This window comes from Ciconia boyciana, chromosome 4 (assembly GCF_034638445.1).
Source record: "Ciconia boyciana chromosome 4, ASM3463844v1, whole genome shotgun sequence".
Lineage (NCBI taxonomy): Eukaryota > Metazoa > Chordata > Aves > Ciconiiformes > Ciconiidae > Ciconia > Ciconia boyciana.
The window spans coordinates 31,029,041-31,056,017 of NC_132937.1; the positions used below are offsets into that span (position 1 = coordinate 31,029,041).

Genomic DNA, 26,977 nt, shown 5'->3' on the forward strand with positions numbered 1-26,977 from the left:
AAAATGGATAATGCCACTGACCCCCACTGCAGACTGCTTCAGGATTTGCTGATGGAAAACGTTGTCTGACAGCACTAAAAGAACTCTTTAGAAACAGATATGGCAAATTACCTTTGAAATTAATATGGCTGTTTCTGTTGCTTATTTTGCAGACACTTCTTAATTTCTTTGTTGGTAGAGTTTTCTTAGAGGAAATGTTGGGCAGTGGGACTAAGCTCTTTCAGTTTCCAGTGTGAATGTCTAATTGCAACCTGTCATCTCCCTTTACCTTGCTTATTCCAGAAGATAGCCTTCTTGTAGCGCTATGCTAACTGCAGGTGCCCACTTGGAAGATTAAATGGGCGATTTTCATCTTCACTAAACTAGTAACTGTTAAATAGGTCACTAACTCGAGAGATTACCAGGCATGGCTGTTCAGTTTATTCCCCTTAAGTCAGGCTGGCTTGATCACCCACTGTGCAATCCACTTGTCTCCACTTCCTTAATAATCTCTCATCCCCAACCCGGTCTCCAAGCCTGTCCTGGGTCCCATGTCACATACCCTCTGACCTCTCCAATGGGTGGAAGAAGGCTTTCCTCAAGGCTTCCCGTACTACTATATCATCAGATCTTTTGTCTTCTACCCTGCACTCGCCTGCCTCATGGGGTGGAACCTTCCCCTCTCACGGGCATACAAATAATCAGCTGAATACCAGTAAAGTTACACCTTCACATTTCAGCAAAACGCCAATATATGTGTGTGCATATGTGTGTGTTCAGTGTGTGCAAGCACATGCATGCAAACCAAACCCCACTTCTGTTCCTTCCTTGTGAAGGTTTCAGGACCTGTGATAACTGAAATGGCTAAAATAATGCCATGATATGATTCAAAATCATATCCGTTGAAAAGTTGCTTGAAGTCCTTAAAAAATAAAGCTGTGTACCCAGTATATATATTACATTATAAACATTGAATAAATTCATTTAGTGAAATGAGCTGATTTGTCTCCCTGTATTTGGAAATACTGGACATGCTAACCTTGGAAAAATCTGGAATTAAAACAATAACTTAATAGCATACATCTATGGCTCTTGGCTTAAAAGGTGTCATTGACAGCTGTATTATAAAAATGTGTATCAGAAGTGATTGGTTCAGTATAAAGCTTCTAGAGATCCAGTTTGGATGGTATCTAAAAATGCTGATGTGTTTTTAAACCACTTTGGTAAGTGTGGACATAGTCTATTTTTGTATGTGAGATGCTTCATCAAAATATACTTTAAACTTAAAAGTTGGGTATTTTAATTTCCAGATCTTAACAATGCAAGTGGAGAGAGAAGTTAACTGACTTTTTACAGTTTTATGAAAGGTTTGAACAGAGATCAGCGTTTCTTAACAAGTTATTAGTTACCTCATAAAAACTTGTTTTGGCAATGCTGCATTTAAAAATAGTGAATAATCTTCTCCCCTTGCTGGTCTCATTCAGTATCTCTTTCAATTTTATACTGATTTACAGAATTAAGGATCTAGCTCAAAATCTGTGTATATGGCTATACAAAGTGGTTTATGCAGTTGTTGAATGCAGTATGCTACTTTTTGGAGGTGTCCACAGTTTATAGATTCAGATTTGTATGGACTTAAAGCACAAATCAGCAGAGAATAGGGCCAGGGGACAATGCTGGTATGATCTTACAGAGGACATACGGAAAGCAGTTGCAATCATATTGTTTCTCATTAACAGAGAACTTCTTAAACAGAGAATTTTACTTGCAATTGGTTTGAAAAACAGCCATGTTGAATAGATGTGCTCATATGCTAACTCTACGTCAGTTTAAACGAGATTTAAAGTTAGCTTCAATCTGTAAAGTACAGATGCAAATTAAATCAATATAAATCATATCTTAAACTGATATGAACTTCAGGACATACAAAATTGCACCAATTTAAAATGCACTGTTTACTGTTACACCTTCTGTCAAGCTGACTAATGTTTGTATGTTGACCAAGTGATAGTAAATACATGAGTACCTGGAGTCATGAGTGGCTATCCAGAAATGCTGCTCAGGTCCTTTGTCTGTCTTTTACCAGCTTTCACCTAATCCGCTATTTAAGCTAATGACTTCCTAAATGCCATACAGGTTTTGGTGTGTAGTCTTTAATCTGATTAGGAGCACATGAATAATTTAGCATGCAATTAAACTATGTAATTAATTTGTCCCATAGTAATGAACTGTTAAGTAGTTCCATTAGTCTAGGATAAATACCAGGTCTTGAACTTAAATTTCACAGCTTCTTGAAGATGTTTTTCCTGGAAGAAATGTTTTTTATATGTAAATACTATTTACAATGAAAACCCTGCTCCCCGTGATTTCCTGAAATTGCTCTTTGAGGTCTGAAAGGCAGGTTTGGGTTCAAGGTGATCAGAAGAAATTGAGGATGCTTTGTTCAAAAATGCTGGGCTATAACCAAACCCTATTTCACCTGAGGCCAGCAGGAGCTTCATCATTTTGAAATTTCAGGAAATCGGGGGGAGCAGGGTTTTAATGTTACAGAAAAGCTCCAAGAGATCAGATGCAGATTTATTTGTAATGTTTGCTGAAACCTAACTGACTATGTTTGCGCAAGTACTAGGTACTATGCTTTCTAATTCGAGTGATACGCAGATACTGGCACACAGGAGAAGGCTTCCAAAGAAAATGCCAACTGGAGTAGTAGAATTGGCCTGCTGTACAGTGACGATCCAGTAGCACATATAAGAAGCTTCTTTAATATTAAGCATGGGAATAATCCTGTTTGGTTTTCCTTATGTTCCAGCCTAAACTACCAGTAATGTCACATAGGTTGCTTTCCACCACGATTCCTGTGCTTCATAATTTCTTCATCATTTCTGTGAGGTTCTAAGTGCTCTGGCTGTGCTAGGGGAATTACTTAGCCATGTTCTCATGTTAAATATATAACCTTGCCTGCTTAAAATCAGATGCCTTTAACTGCTTTGCTGGATTGGGGCCACTGGAGAGCTTCTTTTTTTTTTTTTGTTACATTGGCACAGAAATGTTTTACAGCACTGGGAATATCATTTAATATCTTTATGTAAAGTGTGAATAATTATCTCAATGAAATGTTTTTCTTTGAGTAAAACCACTTTTTTTAGTACAGATTACAAGGGGGTTGGTTCTAGATACAGACTCAGACATTTCTTTTTCCTTTCTTATCATAATATTTGACATTAAATTGATGCATTATACTTCTTGAAACAAAATGGAATATACTTTTTGCTCATATAAAGAAGTTATCTCACTTTTCTTTGCAATTGATTGTACAAATAACAAAGCAAAGAGCTGAATTTTGTCTTTTGGTTGACTCATCTAAGTATTAATAATAATTTTTTTTTAAAAAGAAGAAAAAGCCTAGGCAAAATTACCACTGTCAATGAGAAAAGTGTTTATAGCCTGAAAAAATTACCACTCTCATAAGCAGGCCTGGATCCTCTTCCTTAATGATACAAGTACATGTTAAGCTGAGTATCAGCTCAGCAATTCACATCTGCACGATAGCAGCTAAAAATGTTGCAATTTCTTTCAGCTGAGATGCATCTCTTTTGCTGCTTTGATGTGTTTTGAGAGCTGAAAGGCAAACAAAGCAATTACGTCTTTTCCAAGTTCAAAATGTTCTATCTGTGTGGTAGACAGAAACTTAAGACTATAACTTCAGTTCTTTTTTAGAAATTGTCTTCTGACGGAGATGATCTACTAGTCTTATAGCTAAGATCCTCCCTCTGTGTATGTAGTCCATTAGGTTATGGCTGTCAAAGCATAACAGATTTTATTGTAGATAAAGAATTGATACACCGTATGCCACAGCCATCCTTGGACTTCCTAGCCCAGTTCTTGGAGTATGACTTTATGGCTGGATTAACCTAGAACAGCTTTCAGTACAAGCCCAGAGCAATGTCCAAACTCTGGATTCACTGAAGGGTTCCTTAACCATATCTAAGAGCTGGTAACCATTTGGCCTGTTGCCAATTTAAATGCAGTTTAAATCAGAGTAATTAGCTGACATCTATCTATGCAAAAAAAGAAATCAGCTCTGGTAAAAGTATTGAATGTGTCTATTACAATGGAGATACAAATAAATTTGGTGTTAAAATGAAGCTTTCATATAGTCTCTATTCCAAAATGAAAAGTTTGTTTAGAAGAAAAAAACAATTAGTTTTTCTAAATCCAAAGTAAGCAATTATTTTAATATATTCCATTTTCAATTTTAATACTTAAAACCATTATAAATTATTTAGCTTACATAGAGCTCTAATTAATAATATAAAATTGCCTCTGTTCCATAGTTTTAGTTTGTCATAATGATGTACCTTTTAATAATCCTCAAATTTGCATCAAACCATGCATAATAAATACAGCTTCATGCCAGAGTCCTTAATTCTTTTCCAGTGGTGCTGTCTTTTGTTAGGTTTGGGTTTTTTTTTTTTCCTGAAATGTGCCCTTTATGAATTTTTTTTTTTTAAAGCAGTACATAATTTCTGCTTCTACAGTATTATTCCTTGTACTTTTCATATCCCAGATAACTGCACACACTAGGTGAATGGTGGGTTATTCCTATCAGCTGTGACAATTTGTTATTTCTGTTTCTTAACACGGCTGAGTATATAGCCCTGACAAGGGTTCTATAAAAACAGGCATTCATCCAAGTGTGGCTGATGACTCAATCAAGCTGTAGTATCAGCAAGCAAGGGAAGAAGTCTTTAGGTCCATGGCAGTTTTAGATTGTGTTGACTGGAAGGGCTGTAACTCATTTCATCTGCAGAATGACTCTGTCCTGTCATTCAGGGGAATGAGGGTAAGCAAGCAAAGTGATTTCAGCTATGCATGATCAGCCAAACTGGTGTGAATGTTTTTACGCAAGCACAGAAAGATTTCCTCTTGGTATCGCTAATCTTGCCATGAGATAGCTTGTAAGGAATATCCGCACTGTGAAAAGTAAAGGCCCTTCACCCAGAAAAATTCTGTGAGGGTATGTACATACATATATGGTAGCTGCATAAACAAGGTTCAGGACAGATCTGGAGAGCCTGGAGTTACATTCCCTTCTCAGCACTTGTTCTTACTTGGTGGTGGATGTATTGGCGTGTATTCATCTGCGTTGCATGCTCTTGTGCCCTTGCCTGTTTGTGATCTGATGGAATGATGAAACGTAGCAATGTACAGAAAAGCTCCTCAGATTAATCCTTCGCTCAATAATTTCGTGGTTTGGTTTGCAGCAGAGAGGCCACCTTTGGTTCTGGACTAGCTGCACGTGTGCTGCTTTGGCGAACAGCGCTAAACTGGAGCAAGTTACAGGGGAAAAACCTCTCATATTTGGAGTACAGTGAGTTAATGGAGATGGCAAAAGCAGAAGTTCCTTCATAGGTGAAATTTAGTGGAGTGTAACGTCCTTCTCCTTCCTTCAGGTCCTTTCAGGTTCAGGAGCTATCTAAATGTAAACAGCTCACTTCAAACAACAGTTTTGTGTATAAGCAAAACTCCTTATGGTTTACTCTGAGTGTTAACATTGTTACCTGATCAGAGTAGATGCAAACCACTCAGTATGCTGTAGCTAAACAATTTCTTTTCTCAGGGATTTTTAGCCCCGTTTTGCCTGTTTATGCTGAGTATGCTCACGTCTCACTGGAGAGATGTCGTGTTTAAAATCACTTGTGATTGACCTTACTCCAACATCACTATAGAAAAGGGCCAGGAATTTTTTTTATCCTTTTTATAACTCCTGGCTCCCTTTCTGTACTGAAGCAATTAGCCTGAGCTGACCTCTAGCCAAATGTTCCTGTGGTCAAGTTTCAGCTGCTTTGAGGACAGTCAGCTGCTGTAATTTTTTTTTTTTTCTGGTTTTAGCTCTCTGTTCTTGCAGACTGCTGGAGTTGGGTAAGATATAGGCTATTATTCCTTAGAGTAGTGTATATTACAGACACTGACATTTTTTTCTGGGACTTTTTAGTGGCATTTGTCTTTCGTGTGCATACAGGAGTGGGTGTTGGGATGCAGATATTACTAGATTGTAAAAGGTCAGTTTTGTCCTAAAACCGATAGAGAAGCTGTCTCTTGCTAGGTTAACACTGCAGCCTCTGAACAACACTGTTCTTGTTGGCAGCAAGCTTGCAAGAGTGTCTTAGAGGAACAACAGCGGGTGGTTACAAAACAGATTTGTGAGAACTTTCTGCAAGGCAGTAGTTGTCTGATGGTGGGGCAGATGGCACTTCAGAGGACTCTTCTCTCAGAAATTTTATTCTGTACCACCAAAAGTGGTATCACGATGGGGCAGCTCCTGCTTTGCAGCGGATATTCTCCCATGAGACCAGAGCTGTGGTGGTGTAGCTCTCCTTGGCCTCCGATACCTCTAGAAGTGGTAGTCTTACCTGCAGCTCAGCAGAGCTTTTGGTATACGTGCTGGACACAGAGAGGTCACATAGTTCCTGGTGCTTCAAACCTCTTGCAGAGCTCCTTTTGCCTGGGAGAGACCTTGAGTATGAGCCCTGTCCCAAGGGCTCTGGGTTTGAGCTCCGAGGAGTGTAGCACAACTTGCCCTTTCCAGAGGCTGTTGTACGAGGGGTGGAGCATGGCCCATCCATGTTTTCAAATGAGAGCAGTTACCATTTTTGAGCTCAGTCCTGTCCGTATTGGGCATGTTCAGAGTACACCAGTTGGATTTTTCTCCCACATGCAGCTTGTCTGGATGGATAACTCAAGGGAGGATCTCATGTGGATTTAGGCAGAGCAGAGACACTCTATTGCTTTGCCTTGCTAAGATAGTGGCATTTGTGAGAATCCACAGAAGCAGCATCGTTTGTTTCTCTACCGCATTTTACTAGCGAAAGGGCAAGGGATTAAGCAGCAATTTTGATCACCTTTGACGTTTAGGAACGCAAATTAATCCTGTGCCCTGTTTCAGAGAGCTAGATGTTTTAGTCAAGGTCTGTGGCTCAGCAGCGACTTTCCCAATAATTACAGAATTGCTCTTAAACTAGGTGCTGCTGGAGGGGTGGCTGTGTCCTCCCTCTACCCTAGCTGCTCACTCCCATGTCTGTGCTGCCCCAGCTCTCCTCCCAGGGTGCGTCTTTGTGGAGTCTTGATAAACCCGGTCAGCAAACAGATTAATTACAATAAATGTTTATGGATTAATTTTAAGTGGAACAATTTCTGGACAGAGTTCACTGCATGCAGGTATGTAAACAAGTCTGCCAGTGCAAGAGGAAGAGCAGTACTGGAATGGGATTGTTTTCATCTGCAGCAGCAAGACCTTATTGAAGTTCAACGTGATTGTTGACCTCTGGGATGTATTTCCAGGCTCCTGGGTTGGTGCTCTGGCTGTCAAACCGCTTTTCCTTGGACAAAGCTGAGATGGCTGCCAGTCACAGAACAGGGATGGAGGGGATAGCCATGCTGTGATGGCTGCATGTGGGGACTGATCCTGGTCCAATCATGGAGTTGTTTGGTGCGGTTATGAAAACCGAAACCAATTCACAGATGTGCTCTGAATGACTGACTCTGTTGATGACATTTGTTCTCACAGGAGAACTCCTGTGAGGGTTTGGGTTTTTTCTTGTAGCTGTTGTTAGGCAGGAAGAAGTAGGAAAGTCTGGAGAAGAGTGGTAGGAAGATCAGCAGAGACTGGTGGACATGGGAGAACAGGGAAGTGTGAATATGGAGGCAGCATGGGATGTCTGGGTATTGCGACAGGGAGAGAGCAGGAGGGTTGTAAATAAAGTGACATTATGCTCAGGCCTGTGAAGGAGAAAACAAAACTTTAGGGAGAAAGTGGAAGGGCTAGGGGGCGGGTGGGGACTGTCTGACAGGGTAGAAATAATGTAAGAGGAGAGGAATTCGCAAATACAGAGAAGCATTTCTGTAAAAGATTTATTAATAAGAGACAATAAGAGTCCTTTAAACAAGAATACAGATGGAGCAGGGGAACAACTGGGCTAGCTGAAAACATAGCTAATCTCAGATGAACCTCATGCTGTGCCAGGGTAGCTCCTCTCTGAGAGCAGGAAGATTGTTGGCCTGTGATTTGCTTTATGAACTTTTTCCCAGCCCTGTGCATTCCAGCAGCTGCAGCCTTCACTGCTCCTGGTCCTGCTCCCCAGGCTGCCTCGCTCTCACACCGCCCCAAATCCTCACTAACGCACCTGCAGCCCCACCGTACCCCCTCCTTCCTCCCTGTCCACTTGAGAATGGGGAGTCGGCTTTGGAGAGACCCGTGTCTGCTTGGCCAGGGAGAAGCCCTGCCGGGTGCCTGGCAGGTCCCCAGAGCTCCCCCAGCTCTCCTCTCCCTGCAGCTGCCCGTGCCTGCTCCAACTGGGCGCAGGGTGCCCGGGTGGTGCAGCTGGGCATCGCCGCGCTGGCGCGGGTGCGGTGGGGAGCATCTCCTGGCTTGCCTTTGCACGTCTGGGTTAGACTCTGCTAGCCTGGAGCGGTTGGAATAAATAACTGCCTCCTGTACCGAGCCTGAAACTCGAGAATTATTGAGCAGTTGTGTTAATGAGGATGGGAGAAATACCTTCTGATTTTCAAGTTTTGTACTGAACAGCATGAATGAGAAATCTGGAGTTGGTAACAGTTTTGTTTTTTTCTGTAGTGTGATTCAATCTGTTCTCTTGGGTAAGAAAATTAAAGGGGGAATTATCTTTTAAATGCAGTGTTACCATAGTTTTACATACTCTGCGTGCTTGTGTTTTACAGCTTCTGACTAAATTCAAACTTTGCTAACTCTACTAGGAGACTGACTAGTTTTTGATACCCAGTTTTGACAGCATGGGTTGTTAATCGGTAACACCCACTTAGAGATTGTTACTCATTAGTGGGCTTGTTTGTTTGGACACTTGTGATTTAATCTCCTATTAGATGAAGAAAGACGATTTCTAATTGAAAACACTCCGGTGCAAGAGTCAAGGCTTGTCATACCAATTTATGGTCAAATATGAAAGTGGAGCTATTTCTGTCTCTCTCCACTGCTTCACTGAGCTGAGGTGTCAGTGTATCTTGGCAGTTTTGTGCCACAGAACAAGAAACTGCTGCCTGGCTGTTGTTTCAGCATGCATGTTCATTTTGGTGTTGTTTTTGAAGGTGTTGTTTTTGCAGGTGTTGGTTTTGAAGGTCTCCACTAATCTCTGTGCTCCACTGGCATGGTTGTAAATGGTCAGGTAGTAATCCATGGAATGTATTTTTTCCCCCTACTACATACGGACACGTCATGAGCTCTTGGGGGCATGGTACAATCTTGTGCAGAAGGCTGCACTGCCCGCAAGTCCAGCGTATCCCAGCTTCCGCCCTTCCCTGTTATCAGATGCTGGTGATAAAGGCAGGAGCAAAGTAGTGTCTCTCAAACAGGATCGTGTGATGGGGTTGGAGGCTATGTGTGTGTGGCGCAGGTGAATTAGGGAGGAGTGTGCTTTTTGGGGAGGTTGTAAAGGCTTGTCGGGTTATGCTTGGGTTGTAAAAGTTTGTATGCTTGGAGGTTGTAAGGGCTTGTGTGGATGTGCTCGGGTACATTGACCGGTGCCTCCTCAGAAATGATGCAGGCAGAAGCTTCCAGCATGAGACAGCCTCCGTGGCAGCCCCTGAAGAGCAGCGCGGCAGAGCCAGGGCATCAAGGCAGGTGCCCAGGGTTGGGCAGGGTGCTGGCAGGGAACAGGACAGAGAATTAGCCTGGGTTACTCTCGTTCTTCTGCCCTCTCCACTCCTGGAGTGCTGCCTGCTGCAGGCAGTGGCCGTGGGTACTAAGCCGGTGTTTCTCTGCTAACAGCTTTCTGGTGCGGGAGCTGGCTTATTAAACTGCATCACTCCTCTCAGCTTTACTGCATGTTGTCCTAGACCCTAGGGAAGGGTTATACATGGCATGCAAAGATGAATACAGCTTCAGAGGAGCATGAGCTGGAAAGGGGATCATCCTGTCATTGTTCCCTGAAAGAGATACTGTTCTTTTCCTACTTTCACATTTAGCCTAGGGTAGTCATTGGGATCCCTCCCTCAAAGGCTGCTGTGGGGGCAGTGTGGCTACCCCCTGGAAGCAGGCTAGAGATGGACAATACTTGATTTTTTTCCCCCTCTATGTTAAATGAACTAGAAACCCATAAGCTAGTTCTCTTGAAAAATAGAATTTACTATCTGTCCTAGACTGCAAGATGATGTATGACTTTATGAGGCAATAAACCATAAACTAAATTCACTTCTGGTCTAAATCCAATCAGAAATTCAATAAAACTAGCTAATAGTTTAAATATCATGTCATATTAGTTAGTAATATTAGTTTATAAAGAAACTGTCTTATTGTCTTTTGTTATTACAGAATTAGAGGTATGGATCTTCGGCATCTGCTGTTTACTTTGGCACTGATCTGTGCAAATGACTCACTTTCTGCAAGTGATGGTAAGTTTTATGATACCTTTCTGTGCCTTTGTGTGTGTGTGTATATAGCTTTATATAAAGAGTATTTTTATATTGTATGTCTCAGGACTATGCATGTTCCTTGATTGCAGTAACCTGGGTACATCATGTGAAATGTGAAAAATATGTCAGTTAATCTTGTTGTAAAGATAGTGGATGAGATTGAGACATGTTGCAGAAGGAAGGTGAATTTCATAGACAGCATTAGATGTGTGATGTGTAAACAGGCTGGATCAAGGTTGGTGTTAGATAACTGGATTTTCTTTGCTCAGGTTATGAAAGAATTGTATGGGGTTAATTTTTTTATAGAAACTAGTGGGTTTTTTCCTTAACAAGTCTTTTTAGTATACGAAAATGTTTAGTATATTTTAGTGTAGTTAAGTGTAGAACTATTTGGAAGTACAGAGGAAGCATTTTAAGACTGTACACTTTGGGTCTGAGGCCAATATGAACAAGTTTCATAAGAAATACACTTAGAAATTCTTGAGTAGAGGCTATAAAAGGGATTTGAAAAGAACATGTACCCGCAACCAGCCAGCTGACTGTGGGTAGCCAGCAGAGGCCTTTTAGTGAAGAGAAGCTCTGAGTGCACAGCCTGTGATGTTCATGATTCAACAGATCTGCCCAGGGTTCAGATCCATTGAATGTACTTCTGGCTTTCCACAGTTCTTCTCCTTCCCATCCTTACTCACCTCAGTTCTTCCATCTTCTGAACTGAATGCCAGGCTGGAAAGTACTTGGTCCAGCTGAGCTTTCCCAGATGCTTTTTCTTGCAGCAACCAGCAATGATTTAGAACCATTTCTGTATCACCCGGAGGCCTGTCCTGACTCTGTTGGGTCCTCTGGGACTGGTCTTTTACTCGTTTAGAACAAAACAAATCCCATTTACTTCAGTGGGAGTTTTACATTGTGTCAGACTGATCTGCTTACGCTGGTTATGATCTGCTCCTGTAAACAAATGCAAGTTAACCTGGTCTGCTCTGTCTTGTTCTGGCCTTTGGAGAGAGCAGTAACAGTTTTCCATAATTACTAATTTTATGCAAATGTGTCGCCGCTTCTCCCAGAGCTGTGGAGCAGCTGCAGAAGGGTGGCTCCGTAAGCAGGTGCCCCTCCTGACCTCCTAGCCAAAATCAGTGTTAGCAGAGAAAGTCAGAGGGCAGTTTGATGGAAAGTCAGAGAGGGCAGTTTTGGAAAAAGTGGGGTGGAAACAGCTTCCACAACAAACTGTAAATAAACTGATAAAATTCTAATGAAAATTTCTGACATCTCTGTGTTTCTTCTTTTTTTTTCTTTAGCTCCATACTTAAGTGTTACTGAATGCAAATTACATACTATAGAGTTGTAAGCCATGTTTCATTAGCCTTTCTAGTGTTAGTTTTAGAATATGGTACTAAACCAAAGGGCTATGGCATAATTGCCTGTAGTCATAACTGCCCTACAGTTTAAAGGTATAATCATCCTCCTTCACCCTGATACAGTTCTGTATTTTCTTGGAGTTGCATACTTAAAATTTCTAGATATCCATATTTCCAGAAGCGCTGGAGATCTCTCTAATAAGGGGTATTATTTTGTTGTTAATGGAGAAATTAAGCTGAAATAAGATATAAGAACTCGAATGATCAGTTTTCAGAGAATTCTTCCATAAAGTTGGGTTTGTTTATTAAAAAAGGGGGTTGGATAGGGAAAACACAAGTTTCTGTTTATTTACTTCCATGTGTGTGCCTCAGACGCTTGTCCTCTGTGTTATCAGGAAGAGAATCTACAAGATTCTCTTCTCCCTCGCTAGTTAAGGCTTTTTCTTTAACATTTACCAAATTTGGTTTGAGTTCCTAGTGTATCTGACCATTGAAGGAGATGAATTAATCAAGTTTCCACTTTTGTTCCCTACTTTCATTTCCTACTTGCAGCAATACTTTCATTCTGCTACCTACATGTCCCATGGGAAATGAGTGTGCCTATTTAAGAAGTGTGTAAGGAAGTGTGGGACATTGATGTGTTTATTTTCATATTAGAATTGGGGTGAAACAATGTGGGCCTTTATTTATTGTGTTTTGAATCCTTGTCTGTCTTCTGATTTGCTTAAAAGAAGAGGAATTTTCTGATAGGAATTTGCAGAATAAAGCTATATACTCATTTTTTTCCCCTTTGTGTACCAATCTCTTTAGTTAGACCTGTGAACTGAAATAAAATTTGCAAATTCCTCCTTGGTTCTGCTGAAATGTGGACAGACAGTATTTCATAGTGAAATATGATACATGTACCAGCTTCTATTTATTGCCTCTTACAGAATGGTCAGTAGAACAAAAACAAATGTGTCCTGACTTGATCCTTCCCCCCCAGTGTCTGTATTTAACAGTACATTCATTCAATGGACAAAAATAATTCCTGCTCAGATACAGTCTACTGGACCAATTGATTTCTCTCTCAGGGTTTAAGAGCACATGAGAATTTTTTGATCCTTGGCAGATGAGGTGTGGTCCAGATGTCCCAAGTTCAGTAAAAATCTGTGTTATAAATAAAACTTAACCACAACATCATCTTTGTGTGACTTCGTCTATACTGATGAAATAGTAACTTCCATGAGCTTACCTTCAGAATCAAAAAAATGAAGAACATTTTAATTGTGTTCCTGTGCTTAAATCCAAGACACAATACTAAATAGATATGTCCTGATTTGCTGCATTATTACAGAATTGTGTGTGTGAAGGGAACAGAGCTTTGTTGTCCCAAAAATAAATTTCTAACCACTAAACTGCTTCTAATGCTGTAACACATTTATTCTGAATGGGGAAATGATCAGTTGAGAAAGTCAGATAAGGAAGTATAAGCTGAACAGGAATATTTGAGATAACAGCATGAGAGAACATCCATTTACTGTTCTTGCATGATTTAGGACAAAGTATTAGATGAGATCTGTTCGTTAGCTGTTTTGTTCTTTTGTTCCCCCATGTGAATGTGCTTGTACCTGCAGAAGTTCTTATGAGCATCCAACCCCATTCAGGTGATGAATCCTGACAATCTTACAGAGCTCTGCCCAGCACAGTCTTGCTGAGGCCTTCCTATAAACTTAATTAGGTGTGCTCCATACCTATACTATATCTGATACGTTGCCTGAGGGACTGGATCTATGGTGTCACAATTCCCTAAAAAAACCACTTCATTAATTGTATTTCTTCTGGCAGCACATCAAAAAATTACATGTACTTGCTAATCTTGCACCAAAGCACATTACTGAGTCAGTAATATTGACTTGTACGTGGAAGGCTTTTATGTCTTGAAAGTAAGTAAAGCTTACATTCAGCCTTACAAGAGCCTGTGCTTCGAGCTGGCCCCGTGCCGTGGGGCCGGATCCACCCTTGGCACACAGTGAAATCCCATACGTGTTTCCTCCTGGCGGGACAGAGGGTGTGAGGCCAGCAGTTGGCCAGGCAACTGCACAGCATTCGAGACCAGATACTGGACATTTAGTTACCTATTTGCTGTCTCCAGGCTGGTGCCAAGTTCTGCTGGAGGCTTTCCATTGATTTAGCTAGTTTTCATGCTCTCCTTTTGCAAAGAGTTTGGCTTGCCAGCTCCTTAAACTGAGGCTGTGGCTGGAGTGAAGTGACAGGGGTGCCCACCATCTCTCAGATCACGATGTTAAATGTGACCAAGCATGTCTACTGCACCAGGTCTTCAAGTGCAATTCAGAGCTGAGCAGGTCTGGGAGTTGCAGCCTCCTACCAGGGGACACTGTCCCACATGCTGTCCATGTCCTTGAGGTGCCTGCTGTACGATGGTAAGGGCAGAACAGAGGCAGTAGTAGAAAGAAAGTGTAAAGGCCAAAATAACAAGAAGGTAATTTCTAATAGGTGTGTAATTACCATAGATAAATGGGTTTTGCGCCCTAGGGATTGGAAAACGTAAGACCCATTTTCACAGCTAATGAAGACATTTTTGTTAAGTCAACAGAACTTATGCCTCTAAGAGTTTAGGTTGCTTTGAAGATGGGGAATTGTGTGATTTTGAAAGTTCAGTTTAATTTAGTTAATTAGGTGCATGAACAAGAAAGAGTACTGCTTCATGAGTAGATCACCTATGTCTGTGCAATATCAATTGTCATTCAAGAAAAAAATAAGAGCTTATATTCATGTACACATACACAATTTGTGTTTGAGATATTTACATTAATGTAACTGTGGTATTTCAAACACATATCCAGCATACACCTAGGTATTTTGCTTTACTACACCTTCTGACATCAGAAGTGGTTGAGGGGAATTGCTCCAGACACAGACTGAAAAATGTTTAGGAAGCAAAATAAATTTTGTCTGCTTGTTCCTCCTCTACAACTGGTGAGTGTAGGTCACATAAGGACATAGAGGAATAAACTGGGAATTAGTCCCAGTTAATAAAACGATGCATAAGCTCAAGCAGTTCCAAAACTAATTTCTTCCCAGTGAAAAGAGTGGGAAATGTCTTTTATCATTTTTTATACTAGATTAAAGTTCATTCCAGACTATTACAGCTATGCTAATTCATCCTCTGAAGCAAGTTGAGAGAGGCATTCATATTTAATGATAGCACAATAAAAATATTTTTGAGTGAACTATTTTTGTACAATGATAATTTTAAGAGCTACAAGCCTGAATTTATTGTTCATTTTATATAATCTGATTTTAGAAATGTAGGGTTTTTTTCTATCACAACTTTTTTTAATTATTGTGTGAAGCTGTTATGCTCAAACGCTCTGTTTTCCTCACTTTTGTATAAGAAGTAGGATTAATTATTTTCTTTTCTGAGATGTGTCAAATCTAATTTTTACTTCCATTAAAATGTCCTTTTGGTATGCTGGTGTCTGCTCACTTATTGTACTTGGATGCTTTGCATCCATTACATACCCAGACTAAACCATCTAAATATAGGTGTGCACTGGATATCAAAGCTCCCAATTATAGAGCTGGAGATTTAATCCATAACCCATGCATAGGGCTTTAGTGTCATTAAAGACACCCCTGGGCACCCAAGACATCTGCATGGGACTCACAGCAATGACACAGGACCTGCAGGACATCTGCATCATTCTGGAATGGCCAGAAGCTTACAGAGCTCTATGAAAAGCTTAAGGCCAGGCATCTCATATCACAGAATCACAGGATCGTATAGGTTGGAAAAGACCTTTAAGATCATCGAGTCCCACTGTAAACCTGACACTACCAAGACCACCACTACACCATGTCCCTAAGCACCTCATCCAAACGTCTTTTAAATACTTCCAGGGATGGCGACTCAGCCATTTCCCTGGGCAGCCTGTTCCAATGCTTGATAACCCTTTCAGTGAAGTAAAATTTCCTCGTATCCAGTCTAAACCTCCCCTGGTGCAACCTGAGGCCATTTCCTCTCGTCCTGTCACTTGTTACCTGGGAGAAGAGACCGACCCCCACCTCTCTACAACCTCCTTTCAGGTAGCTGTAGAGAGCCATAAGGTCTCCCCTCAGCCTCCTTTTCTCCAGGCTAAACAACCCCAGTTCCCTCAGCCGCTCCTCATCAGACTTGTGCTCCAGACCCTTCACCAGCTTTGTTGCCCTTCTCTGGACACGCTCCAGCACCTCAATGTGTCTCTTGGAGTGAGGCGCCCAAAACTGAACACAGTATTTGAGTTGTGGTCTCACCAGTGCCGAGTACAGGGGGACGATCACTTCCCTAGTCCTGCTGGCCATGCTATTTTTGATACAAGCCAGGATGCCATTGGCTTTCTTGGCCACCTGGGCACACTGCTGGCTCATATTCACGGGGCTGTCAACCAACACTCCCAGGTCCTTTTCTGCCTGGCAGCTTTCCAGCCACTCTTCCCCAAGCCTGTAGCGTTGCATGGGGTTGCTGTGACCCAAGTGCAGGACTCGGAACTGGGCCTTGTTGAACCTCATACAATTGGCCTTGGCCCATCGATCCAGCCTGTGCAGGTCCCTCTGCGGAGCCTTCCTCCCCTCAACCAGATCAACACTCCCGCACAACTTGGTGTCATCTGCAAACTCACTGAGGGTGCACTCGATCCCTGTGTCCAGATCATTGATAAAGACATTAAACAGGACTGGCCCCAAAACTGAGCCCTGGGGAACACCGCTTGTGACCGGCCGCCAACTGGAGTAAACTCCATTCACCACCACTCTTTGGGCCCGGCCATCCAGCCAGTTCTTTACCCAGCGAAGAGTACACCCGTCCAAGCCATGAGCAGCCAGTTTCTCCAGGAGAATGCTGTGGGAAACAGTGTCAAAGGCTTTACTGAAGTCTAGATAGACAACATCCACAGCCTTTCCCTCATCCATTAGGTGGGTCACCTTGTTGTAGAAGGAGTTCAGGTTGGTCAAGCAGGACCTGCCTTTCCTGAACCCATGCTGGCTGGGCTTGATCCCTTGGTTATTCTCTATATGCTGTGTGATGGCACTCAGGATGATCTGCTCCACCAGCTTCCCCGGTACCGAGGTCAGGCTGACAGGGCTGTAGTTCCCCGGGTCCTTCTTCCGGCCCTTCTTGTAGATGGGCATCACATTTGCTAATGTCCACTCAGCTGGAACCTCCCCAGTTAGCCAGGATTGCTGGTAAATGATGGAAAGGGGCTTGGTGAGCACATCTGCCAGTTCCTTCAGTACTCTCGGGTGCATCTCATCAGGCCCCATAGACTTGTGAATGTCTAAGTGGTGCAGCAGGTCACTAACCATTTCCCTCTGGATTATGGGGGCTCCATTCTGGTCCCCATCCCTATCTTCCAACTCAGGGGGCTGGGTACCCAGAGAACAATTGGCCCTGCTATTAAAGACTGCGGTGAAGAAGGCATTAAGTACCTCAGCCTTTTCCTCATCCTTGGTCACTGTGTTCCCTCCCCCATCTGCTAGGAGCTGGAGATTTTCCTTAGCTCTCCTTTTGCTGCTAATGTATTTGAAGAAGTATTTTTTGTTGTCTTTTACAGCAGCAGCCAGATTGAGCTCTAGCTCGGCTTTGGCCCTTCTAATTTTCTCCCTGCACAACCTCTCTACACCTTTGTAGTCCTCCTGAGTTGCCTGCCCCTTCTTCCAGAGGTCGTAGACTCTCTTCTTTTTTCTGAGTTCCAGCCAAAGCTCTCTCTTCAGCCAGGTCGGTCTTCTTCCCCATGGGCTTGTCTTTCGGCACCTGGGGACAGCCTGCTCTTGTGCCTTTAGGACTTCCTCCTTGAAGAATGTCCAGCCTTCCTGCACTCCTTTGCCCTTTAGGGCTGCCTCCCAGGGGACTCTGTCGACCTGTCTCCTAAACAGGCCAAAGTCTGCCCTCCAGAAGTCTAAGGTGGCAGTTCTGCTGACCCCCCTTGCCGCTTCTCCACATATCAAAAACTCTATCATTTCGTGATCACTCTGCCCAAGACGGCCTCCAACCATCACATGGCTCACAAGTCCTTCTCTGTTCATGAACAAGAGGTCCAGTGGAGCACCCTCCCTAGTTGGCTCACTCACCAGCTGTGTCAGGAAGTTATCTGCCACACACTCCAGGAACCTCCTAGACTGTTTCCTCTCTGCTGTATATCTGAATATCTCTTTTCGGACAATTAAATCAACTCCATCAGCTGTTCTTTGTTCCAGGGACTGTACTGACTATCTCTCCATTGACTGTTGGGAGCTTGGACACCTAAGGATGAGATTCATCCATGTATGAATCATATGGATATCCTCAAGGTACCCTAAAAATCTGCATGAGACTCGTAGACAGGATGTCTGTGCCTTTTGAAGCAGAGGCTGGAAGGCAGGCAGAATACCCTAGGCAGTCTGAGATAGCTACAGATGTTTAGGCAACTGGATTTTGCCCTATCTTGCATAAAGAGAGCTAAATATAGGTGTCTTCATTTTGAACTGAGCTCACCCTTATATCTGCCTTGTCTGGATATGCATAATTCTGTGTGCTTTCTTCTGGGTAGTGTCATAGCTGCTCAGCCACACACTGTAGGTCTTCTGCTACAGCCAAGGTGAGGGGTCTTCTCACTGGATTGACAGGATAGCAGTTGGTTTCTTGCTGTCACCATGAAGTTAAGTAGTAGACGGATGTTGTCTAAAGGCATGGATTTGACTTTTGTGACACATGGAGGAATTCTTAGTCTAATCAGGAAGGTGCCTTTGAATTGCAGCATATTCTCTGCTGAGAAAGGGAAATTTGTCCATCTGTTCATGGAGTTAGGAGGTGCCAAGGACTTCTCTGCTTGGCTTGAAATATTCAGAAAAAAAATCAATAGCTGTGTGGGGTCTTGGCTGAAAACATGTTTTGTGATTTAGGCGAACTCAAATTTTATAGATTGCAGTCAGTGTAGTGACAAGTGATTTCTCACACATGAAGGGTATTCTTTTATTTTTAACAACTTTTTTTGATGATCAGGAAGACTAGACATATTTGCATATATTATAATCCTAATCTTGTTAGGAAGTGACGAAAGATAATGAGAAAGGGCAGAATCTTCCTTGGCTTAAGCTGCAAACTCTCTTGCCTCCTCTGGGTAAATAGTAGTGCCATCATATAGTTGATAGTCATTTGTTCATTGTGGTCATTTTCTCTTCTTAATTCCTCTAATTGGTGTGTCTTTGCTACAGCCTTTCCCTGTGTTAACTACTTTCTCAATTATATGCAGCTATCTAAGTACGGAACACAAGCCAAAGCAGAGCTGGCAGTAAAACCTGAAAAGCTCAAAACTGTGATCAGCCTACTGCATCCTGGTTTACGTGGAGAGGGGCAGAACTGTCAAGAATGCAGATTTAAAACTTATACCTGCAGATGAAGCCTTTAGAATAGTTGCCTTATTTCCAGAAGTTCAAGTGTTTCTGAGCGAGAAATATGTTCCGTTACGTAGAAGAAATTGCTATAGAGCCGTTCCAGCAGCCAAGATCAGAAAGCTTGGCACAGGGAAGTGTAAGTTATACCACTCTGATCTGGCTAAGTCATTTCGGCTGGAGGGAAGATTCATTTTGGCAGAGCGCAAAGTAGTATTTCTATCATCACTTTCCATTGCGATTAGGCATGGCTTTGATGGCTAGCAGAAAAATTTGAGGGAAGGCATCAAGTCTGTGCACTTCTGAGTTACTTTTACCACTCTTACTTCCTAGCCAGTAGTATGTATTTCAGATAAGCCATTTGTCTGGGCCAGTGTGACAGCATCTGTGCTCTCACATGGAGAAGAAAGGATTTCACCTTGTCTTTCTCCTGTGTTGGGAGCATGCATGGTATTTTAACAGGAAGGGATTTGGGATTTGTAAGAGTGGAGCACACATGCTGGAAATTAATTGCAGACAGGCCTATATTTTGTAAGAAAACACAGAAAATAAAAACATAGTGCTGAAATTTTCAGGTATAGTAGCCTTAAGCTATGCCCCTAAAAATCCGTGTTTAGGCTTGTAACTGAGTAGATCCAATGTTTCAAATGCTCACCTGGTGTCATGGTTTAACCTGTCAGGCAGCTAAACACCAGGCAGCCGGTCACTCACTCCCCTGCAGTGGGATGGGGGAGAGAATAGGGAAAAAAGGTAGAACTCGTGGGCTGAGATAAAGATAATTTAATGGGACAGAAAAGAAAGGGAAAATCATAATAATGATAAAAGAATATACAAAACAAGTGATGCACGATGCAATTGCTTAGCACCCGCTGACCGATGCCCAGCCAGTCCCCGAGCAACGGTCGTGCCCCCCCAGCCAACTCCCCCCAGTTTCTATACTGAGCATGACGCCATATGGTATAGATTAGACCTTTGGTTAATTTGGGTCAGCTGTCCTGGCTGTGCCCCCTCCCAGCTTCTTGTGCACCTGCAGAGCATGGGAAGCTGAAAAGTCCTTGACTGCTACAAGCACTGCTCAGCAACAACTAAATCATCAGTGTGTTATCAACATTATTCTCATCCTAAATCCAAAACACAGCACTATATCAGCTATTAGGAAGAAAATTAACCCTATCCTAGCCAAAACCAGGACACCTGGGTTGCCAGAGACTTGTATCCTTTGTCCTTTGCTCCAAACCACATCTGTGACTCCAGCATTTACTGAAGACTTTCAAGACTTCGGGTATCTTCACCGACAAGCCTGCCAAAAACACTTCATGAACAATCAGTTTCAGTCAGGCACCCTGCAAAATAATGTACATGCCATAGTTATCCCATCCAGTTATCTCTGTTATCTTTAACATTCCTGCTATTGCGTGTATTTCCTTCATTGCTCTTTAGTTGCCATATTTTCTTCTCTTTTGAACACAAACTCACCGATTTGCTGGGTTTTGAGGTCATTTGCAAGAATTAGCCACACCTCTGTAGTTAGTGCCAAGTGTAGTCAGAAGGAGAAGTCAGTCTTTCTGCCTCTCAGCTGCAAAGCTTGTAATCCCAGTGTACGTCTTCTCTCTCCCAAGCAGACCTATAGGCTGCGGGCAAGCCACCAAAACACATGGTGGTCCTCCTGTGAAGCAGAATTGTTACTCCTTTACCAGGGCTGAGCTGCACCCAAAACTGCTGGCTTACAGTGGCCACTTGTGGCTTGCTTTTGGAGGAGAGGCAGTGAGGCCACTTTGAAACAAACTTTCGCCCACACATGCAATTAAGTCCATGTATTTAAAGAGGAAGATCAGATGATGGAGACGATGCAAAAATGTGCGCAGCAGTTTGTTGCCACTATCTAAGAAGCTAACAAGTGAGAAAATTCCTAGTTACAGTTTTTACTCTAACTCCTGTTTTGATATTTTAAATGTAGTTGTATATTTCATGTGAATTATTTAAACAGTTTGTACTGCACTAGCCCAATGAACTCAGTTAATAAACTGACTGTGCATCAGGGGAAGGAAAAGTAGCTCAAGCAAATAAACACTAATCCATATTATAAAAGCATATTGCATGAGTTATAATGAATCATTCCAGGCAGTGGAGCACACATAGAGCAAATTGCTTTCAATACCACCACCTGTAACAGGAAAAAGAAAAAGAAACCCTTGTTATTGCACATTCATAGCATACAATGAAATTACCATGGGAAGGGGTAACATTTTTTCATTGATTTACAATGATGCAGTTATTGTGCAGTAACTTGCACTGCCTGATATAAAATACAAGAGATTTTTAGAACTAAGAAGCTGTCTGCAATGTTGCACCTTTTCTTTCCATGCTGTGCTCTTCAAAAGTGGAAGTCAGGATCAGACTGGAAACAGAATAAAAGTGTGAATGGGAATTGGAAAGCCGTCATTGAACAGACCTGGTTCCTACCAGTATAAATGAGGGAGCATTGTGTGTACCTCCGCAATATTTTGGCATACCTGGGTGTTCTCCTCAGCCGTTCCAAGTGAAGGAGAAACATTTTAGAGTAGTTCACAAGATGCAGTCACACAGAGCAACTCTGAAAGCTTTGTGCTGGTCACCACCTTTGGCAGAACCAGATGATTCTTAGGGTTGCAGCAGCACTTCCAGCACAGTTGGGTACTTCGGGAACTGGAGTCACCATTTGGAGGATGGCTGGGTTCAGCCTTGCAGAAATCTTGGTCAGTTGGGCTCCAGAGAGTCCCCCAGTTGCTTGTTTCCAACCGTGGCTGCTCCCGCAGTCTTCCCTGTTAGACTCTAGCTGAGTACTGGTACCCAGGTGATTACCTACTCCCAAGGACGATGGAAAGGAGAATGGGAATGAGATAGTGCTGGGGAGCTTGGCCATTGTGTGGCCTTCAACAACAAGGCTCTCGCAAGGTTCACCTTGGGGAATAAAAATACTTAGCCTAGGCTGTTTCCATTCTCTGCTACTGGAGAGGTGCTCAGGATGAACTATGGAAGAAGAATAGCCTAGGAACGATGCTGTAGGTGAGAGACGGAGCTACAGACTACCAGTAAGCTTCTGAATCTGGAAGAAGTCCTGGTACTTAACAAGGCAGAGGTTTCTCTACTTTGCTTTCTCTTCCCACCCATTGTAGAAGCATGCTCTAAAATTAAGTAGTAACAGCAGTGGTTACTTTTCTGCAGAACTTCCAGAAAACTGTCACCCTGCTAGGGATTTTGAATTCTTCTTGCATAATGCAGTGAAGACTTTATTTTTCCTGAAGTACAGGATTATTTTTTTTACAGATAATTAAAAATCTTTTACAAAGTAGATAATTCCATGTTAAGGGCTGTAGAATAGCCATAAGGTAGGCTGATAGAGTTATCTAAAGAGCCATGCATAACTTCAGTTCATGGCGTTTCATTCTCATCAAGTTGGTCAAGGAGATTTTTCTGGGAGTTTCGAAGAATGCAACAGGAAGCTGTTAAATATTGTGTAGTTGGGAATTTATCACTTATATCAGCCTTGGCACCGATGAAATGGCAGGTAGCAAACCTGACACCAATTTTAAAAAAGGATTCAAGGAAATTGCACATCAGAAAGTTTGTCCTCTGGGCAAGGCAAGTTGGAAGAAACTTGAAAAAAGCTTATATTGGTAAATGCATCAATAAATATCATATATTTGGGATATATCTGTGATGATAATTATGATATATCTGTGTAAGTCATGTTTCTTTCAAAAGATGCTTAGTGTCTGTCACCCATAGCTACTGACTTAAAAAAAGATTTCAACACGCACACAGAAAATGGTTGTTCAGTCCCTGCAATGTGGATTTTCAGAGAGCCTTTGATACAACACTGTAGCAAAGGTTCCTTAAAAAAATGACAGGGGATAAAATGGAAGGATTTTCATGGATTAAAAACTAATCAAAAGGGGAAACAAAGGGACAAATTATCAGCTCCAGCAGCAGAAACATCCAATTATATTTCCCTTCTACAGACCGTACAAGCAGAAATTAAATGGACCAGCTCTCTTCTGCTTGGAAGGCTCCATGGCAGGAAGGGACAGAAACCAGTGCAGTCCTGCATGGTGCCAAGAGAGTGACAGAGAAGGATGTGAGTGGGCAGGAGCCCTCCGGGGGCTGCTGGAGCCCCGTGTCCGTGCATGCAAACACTCGGCGCTGCACTGCTGGAGTGATGGAGTGCAGTCTGGCTGGGGAAACACGAAAGATCCACCCAGGCTGAGAAGTGTGTCTTTTGTGGGCTATCCCTAACTGTTACCCAGAACGTATTCAGAGAAACATGCTGAAAGGAAATATGTTTATTCTGTATTTGGTCTGGGTTTTTGTTTGTTTGTTATTCCCCTAGCAATGTGTAGTCTTAGCTTTAGGACTGACACAGAAACTTTAGAAGCAAATTTGAAAACTCACTTCGATCAAGAGTTTACCCTTGAATCCCTGTCTGCTAGAATCCCCTGTTTTTCCCTTTGTAAAGTCAAAATTACCAGAATAATTACATGCCTGGCTGGCGAACACCATGTGTGTCACATTTCTTTTAAAAGGCACTTAGTGTTTGCCACCTATGCCTACTGTAAAACAGGAAAAACTGTTAACATTTAATAAATATTAAATCTTAAACAAGAACATGTACAAAGTAAAATAATGTCATTATAACCTTTGAATTTGTGTTCTGTCTCTTCGTCACTGAAGCACAAAACAAAGAATAATGTGATAATTTGACTTTGAACATGGAATTGCAAGTGTTAGGGAAGCAAATGCAGGTAGTAACTATAGATGTTAACATGGTCTATTTATTATTTGCTGTTAATGATCAAATAGTTAATACTCAATATAATTACTTCAATGAAAATGCTGATGTCAACTACAGTTACTGTTGTATAGGATTTAATTCAAACCATCTGTTTTAATCCACTTGCATATATCCCGGGTTGATCTTTGCTTGCAGTGAAGTGTTTTTCTGGAAGTTAAAAGTAATTATGAAAGGAATGGCAATTATTAGTGGTTCATGGTTTGGCAAGGAAAAGAAATGCCTTTTTAAGTTCTTAGTGTCTATTTTAGAGGGCTTCTACACCAGAAATGGTTGAGGGTGGAGTGTAACACAGAAGTGTTTTCTGTCATAGGCTATGTGTTGATATTTGGGGTTCATCCCAGTGAGGTGTTTGCAAGTATAAGTTGCTGGTCTGATTATTCTCCACTGCATAAAGTCCATTTATTTCATAGGGCAAAGGAACTGTGAGTGGTTTGTTAAAAAGGAGGTATAAAACACGGGTGAACAATGTGGAAAAATGCTGGTGTGTGTACATAAACAACATAATTTATTTTCTAGTTAACTGTTTCATTCTCCAGTGTACTCTTCAGTGGATTTATAGGGGATGTTTGGCCTTGCTAACTAGTTTAGTTAGCTTTGAATGTAACTGCCTCGTGTGTTTTAGTCAGAAATTGCCCTGATCTAAGGATGCTTCCACTTGGCTCCAGAGCTCAGCTCTTTGTGCTGTGAAGATCTATCAAGCCACTTCACAGGAAAAACACTTGCATCTAGGGCAGCTCCACAAGTAATGAAATGGATGTGACATGAATAACTTCTTATTATCTTTCCTTTCTGACTCCATAGCTTTTGCACCAAAGGAAGCTGTAGAAGTTAATCGGAAAAACCCAAGGTATCTCCTGTTACTCTTGGCACATGTCTTTCAATGCACCTAGGGCCTTTCAGAACTAAATTAAAGTCCTGGCTGGATTATGCCATACTTTACAGAGGTAGAAGGCAAGACTTTGCTCTGAAGGGATGCACTGGGAGCTCTTCAGGGTATCTAGCTGTCACAGCTGAAACTGTTTAACCTCCCATTCCTGGCCAAGTCAGTTAAGTAGAGTTACATCCTTGTCTACAAAAATACGTGCAATAATATTGCAGAACCCTCCTGACCAAGACTTCATGTTAAGAGAGGTAGCAAAGACAGAACCAGCAGAATTTAATGTGGTTGCCCAAAATATCCAGCTGCTATTATCTACTTTTCCAAGGCCGTGAATGCTGCTCATTGTTTGAAGTAGTTTTTTCTCTGGGTTGCCCTTTCTTTCCTCCCCAAGTCAAGAAACATTTGTTTTTTACCAGGAGGAACATGCGTTACAGAATCTGGCACGTTTGCATGTGGTGTAGTCTGGTGAATGTTTTGTTGAGATAAGTGAGTGGCAGCTTCCAGTTGGTGTTCTGAAGGAGGTGAGGGCTTCTTTCCAGAAGTACTGACCGTCTCAAAATAGCTATATTCTCCTCGCAGAGCTCCCAGTCTGACATGTTATCTTATCCCCCCAGTACAGCAGGCTTGATATTCTGCTACACCCGTTTATCTAGCTAATAGACTTAAGTAGCAGTTCTAGTTGCAGGAAAGACTGTGCAAGGATTACATCTATCGGAGTTAGCATTTGGTCTGTGTTGTCCAGCTTCCTAACAGAAGACTTGGTTGTAAATTACTGTTAAATGCTGTTTTTCAGTTATGAGATCTTGTTACCACTGAAATTCAACATGTTTTTTCTTCCAATTTGTTAAGCCAAAAGTGCACTTTTTCTTAAGAGAATGAGGCTCTGTTTTCTTCTTGTGTAGAGAAATGTCAACAGTTAAAGTCTTGCTGTTTAACTTCATTATATTCCCTTCAAGTCCCTTAAGAAACGTGAGTTATGAGCATGACAGTGCTTTGCACTTCATGGGTTTTTCATCTCAGCAACTTGCAAAGATGTGTGAAATATAATTAAGATCTCCAGTAATCCCAAGATACCTGTATATATGCACTGGCTTTCTAGAAACAGCATTATTTTTCCCAAAGTCATAGCTATCCCTAAAGGAAATAGAGTATTAGACTCAGTATGTGGTTCTTAACCCTCTTTAAGAACAGAAGTGGGGACCAATAAAAATAATATATGGCTTACATTGATAGGACTTCTGGATTTAAACAGAGATGGTCTCTGTCTGTTGTTCTACTTGCCTATGGGAATCCCATCATGCATTCAATTGCAGTTTATGAAAAGCCACTATAATCTTTTAACAAATTACTTTTAGAAAAGCCCTGAATACATCATAGCTCTCCTTTACTAGAGGTAAGCTGCCCTGACTTCTTGTATTGGTGGGGAAGTCCCACAGCATTTCCTGGTTGTTAACGTAATACACCGTAGCTTTTAAATACAGCATGTTAGGAAGACACGTGAATTTTAGAAAAATGCATAAGAAGAAATCCTCCTTCCTTTAAATCAGGGCAAGGCTTAGCTCACAGATAAGGAATAAAAATTGTTCCATATTTGGGATGGCTACAGGATGGACATGTCCCTAGGAGGAACAGAGCTGGCATACTCAAATCCTTGCATTCCAACGTATGGGACCTGTCAGAAAAGCTGCTGTGCAGCGCGCTTAGGCTGTCCTGAGTTCTCAAGTATTTATTTCAGTGCTGAGATGCGAGTGAGATTTGTTTTACTGGTTAAGCCAGTTTTGGGTTTTTTTATTAGTAGGCGGTTCCCACACGACTGGTGTGAAATTACCATTTTCATTTTTTTATTGTTTTCTGGAGGAAACGTTCCCCAGTTACCTGAGTTGTCACTAGCAGCTGCTGTCATGGGTTTCAGCAGAAAGGCAAAGGTGTGGCAATAACCTGAGCTCTTCAGATGAGGCTGAGGCATGTTGACAGGAACGGGTGAGCTTCCAAAGCCGCTTACTTGTCCTAAAGCAGGCAAAATCCCCATGACTCCAGGGAGGGTAATAGTTCTGTAGTAACGACATCGGTGTGAAACAAGCT

The 26,977-nt window shown here is 42.0% G+C and overlaps 1 protein-coding gene across 2 annotated transcripts in view; it reads left to right on the forward strand.

Moving 5' to 3' along the window:
* Window positions 1–26,977, forward strand: part of GHR (growth hormone receptor) — a 137,094-nt gene that overhangs the window by 54,202 nt on the left and 55,915 nt on the right. For both annotated transcript variants that reach the window (XM_072859876.1, XM_072859875.1), the window contains exon 2: window positions 10,325–10,404. In XM_072859876.1, the coding sequence (XP_072715977.1) occupies window positions 10,335–10,404 (70 nt within the window). In that variant the 5' untranslated portion in view covers window positions 10,325–10,334. The remainder of the gene's footprint in view (window positions 1–10,324; window positions 10,405–26,977) is intronic.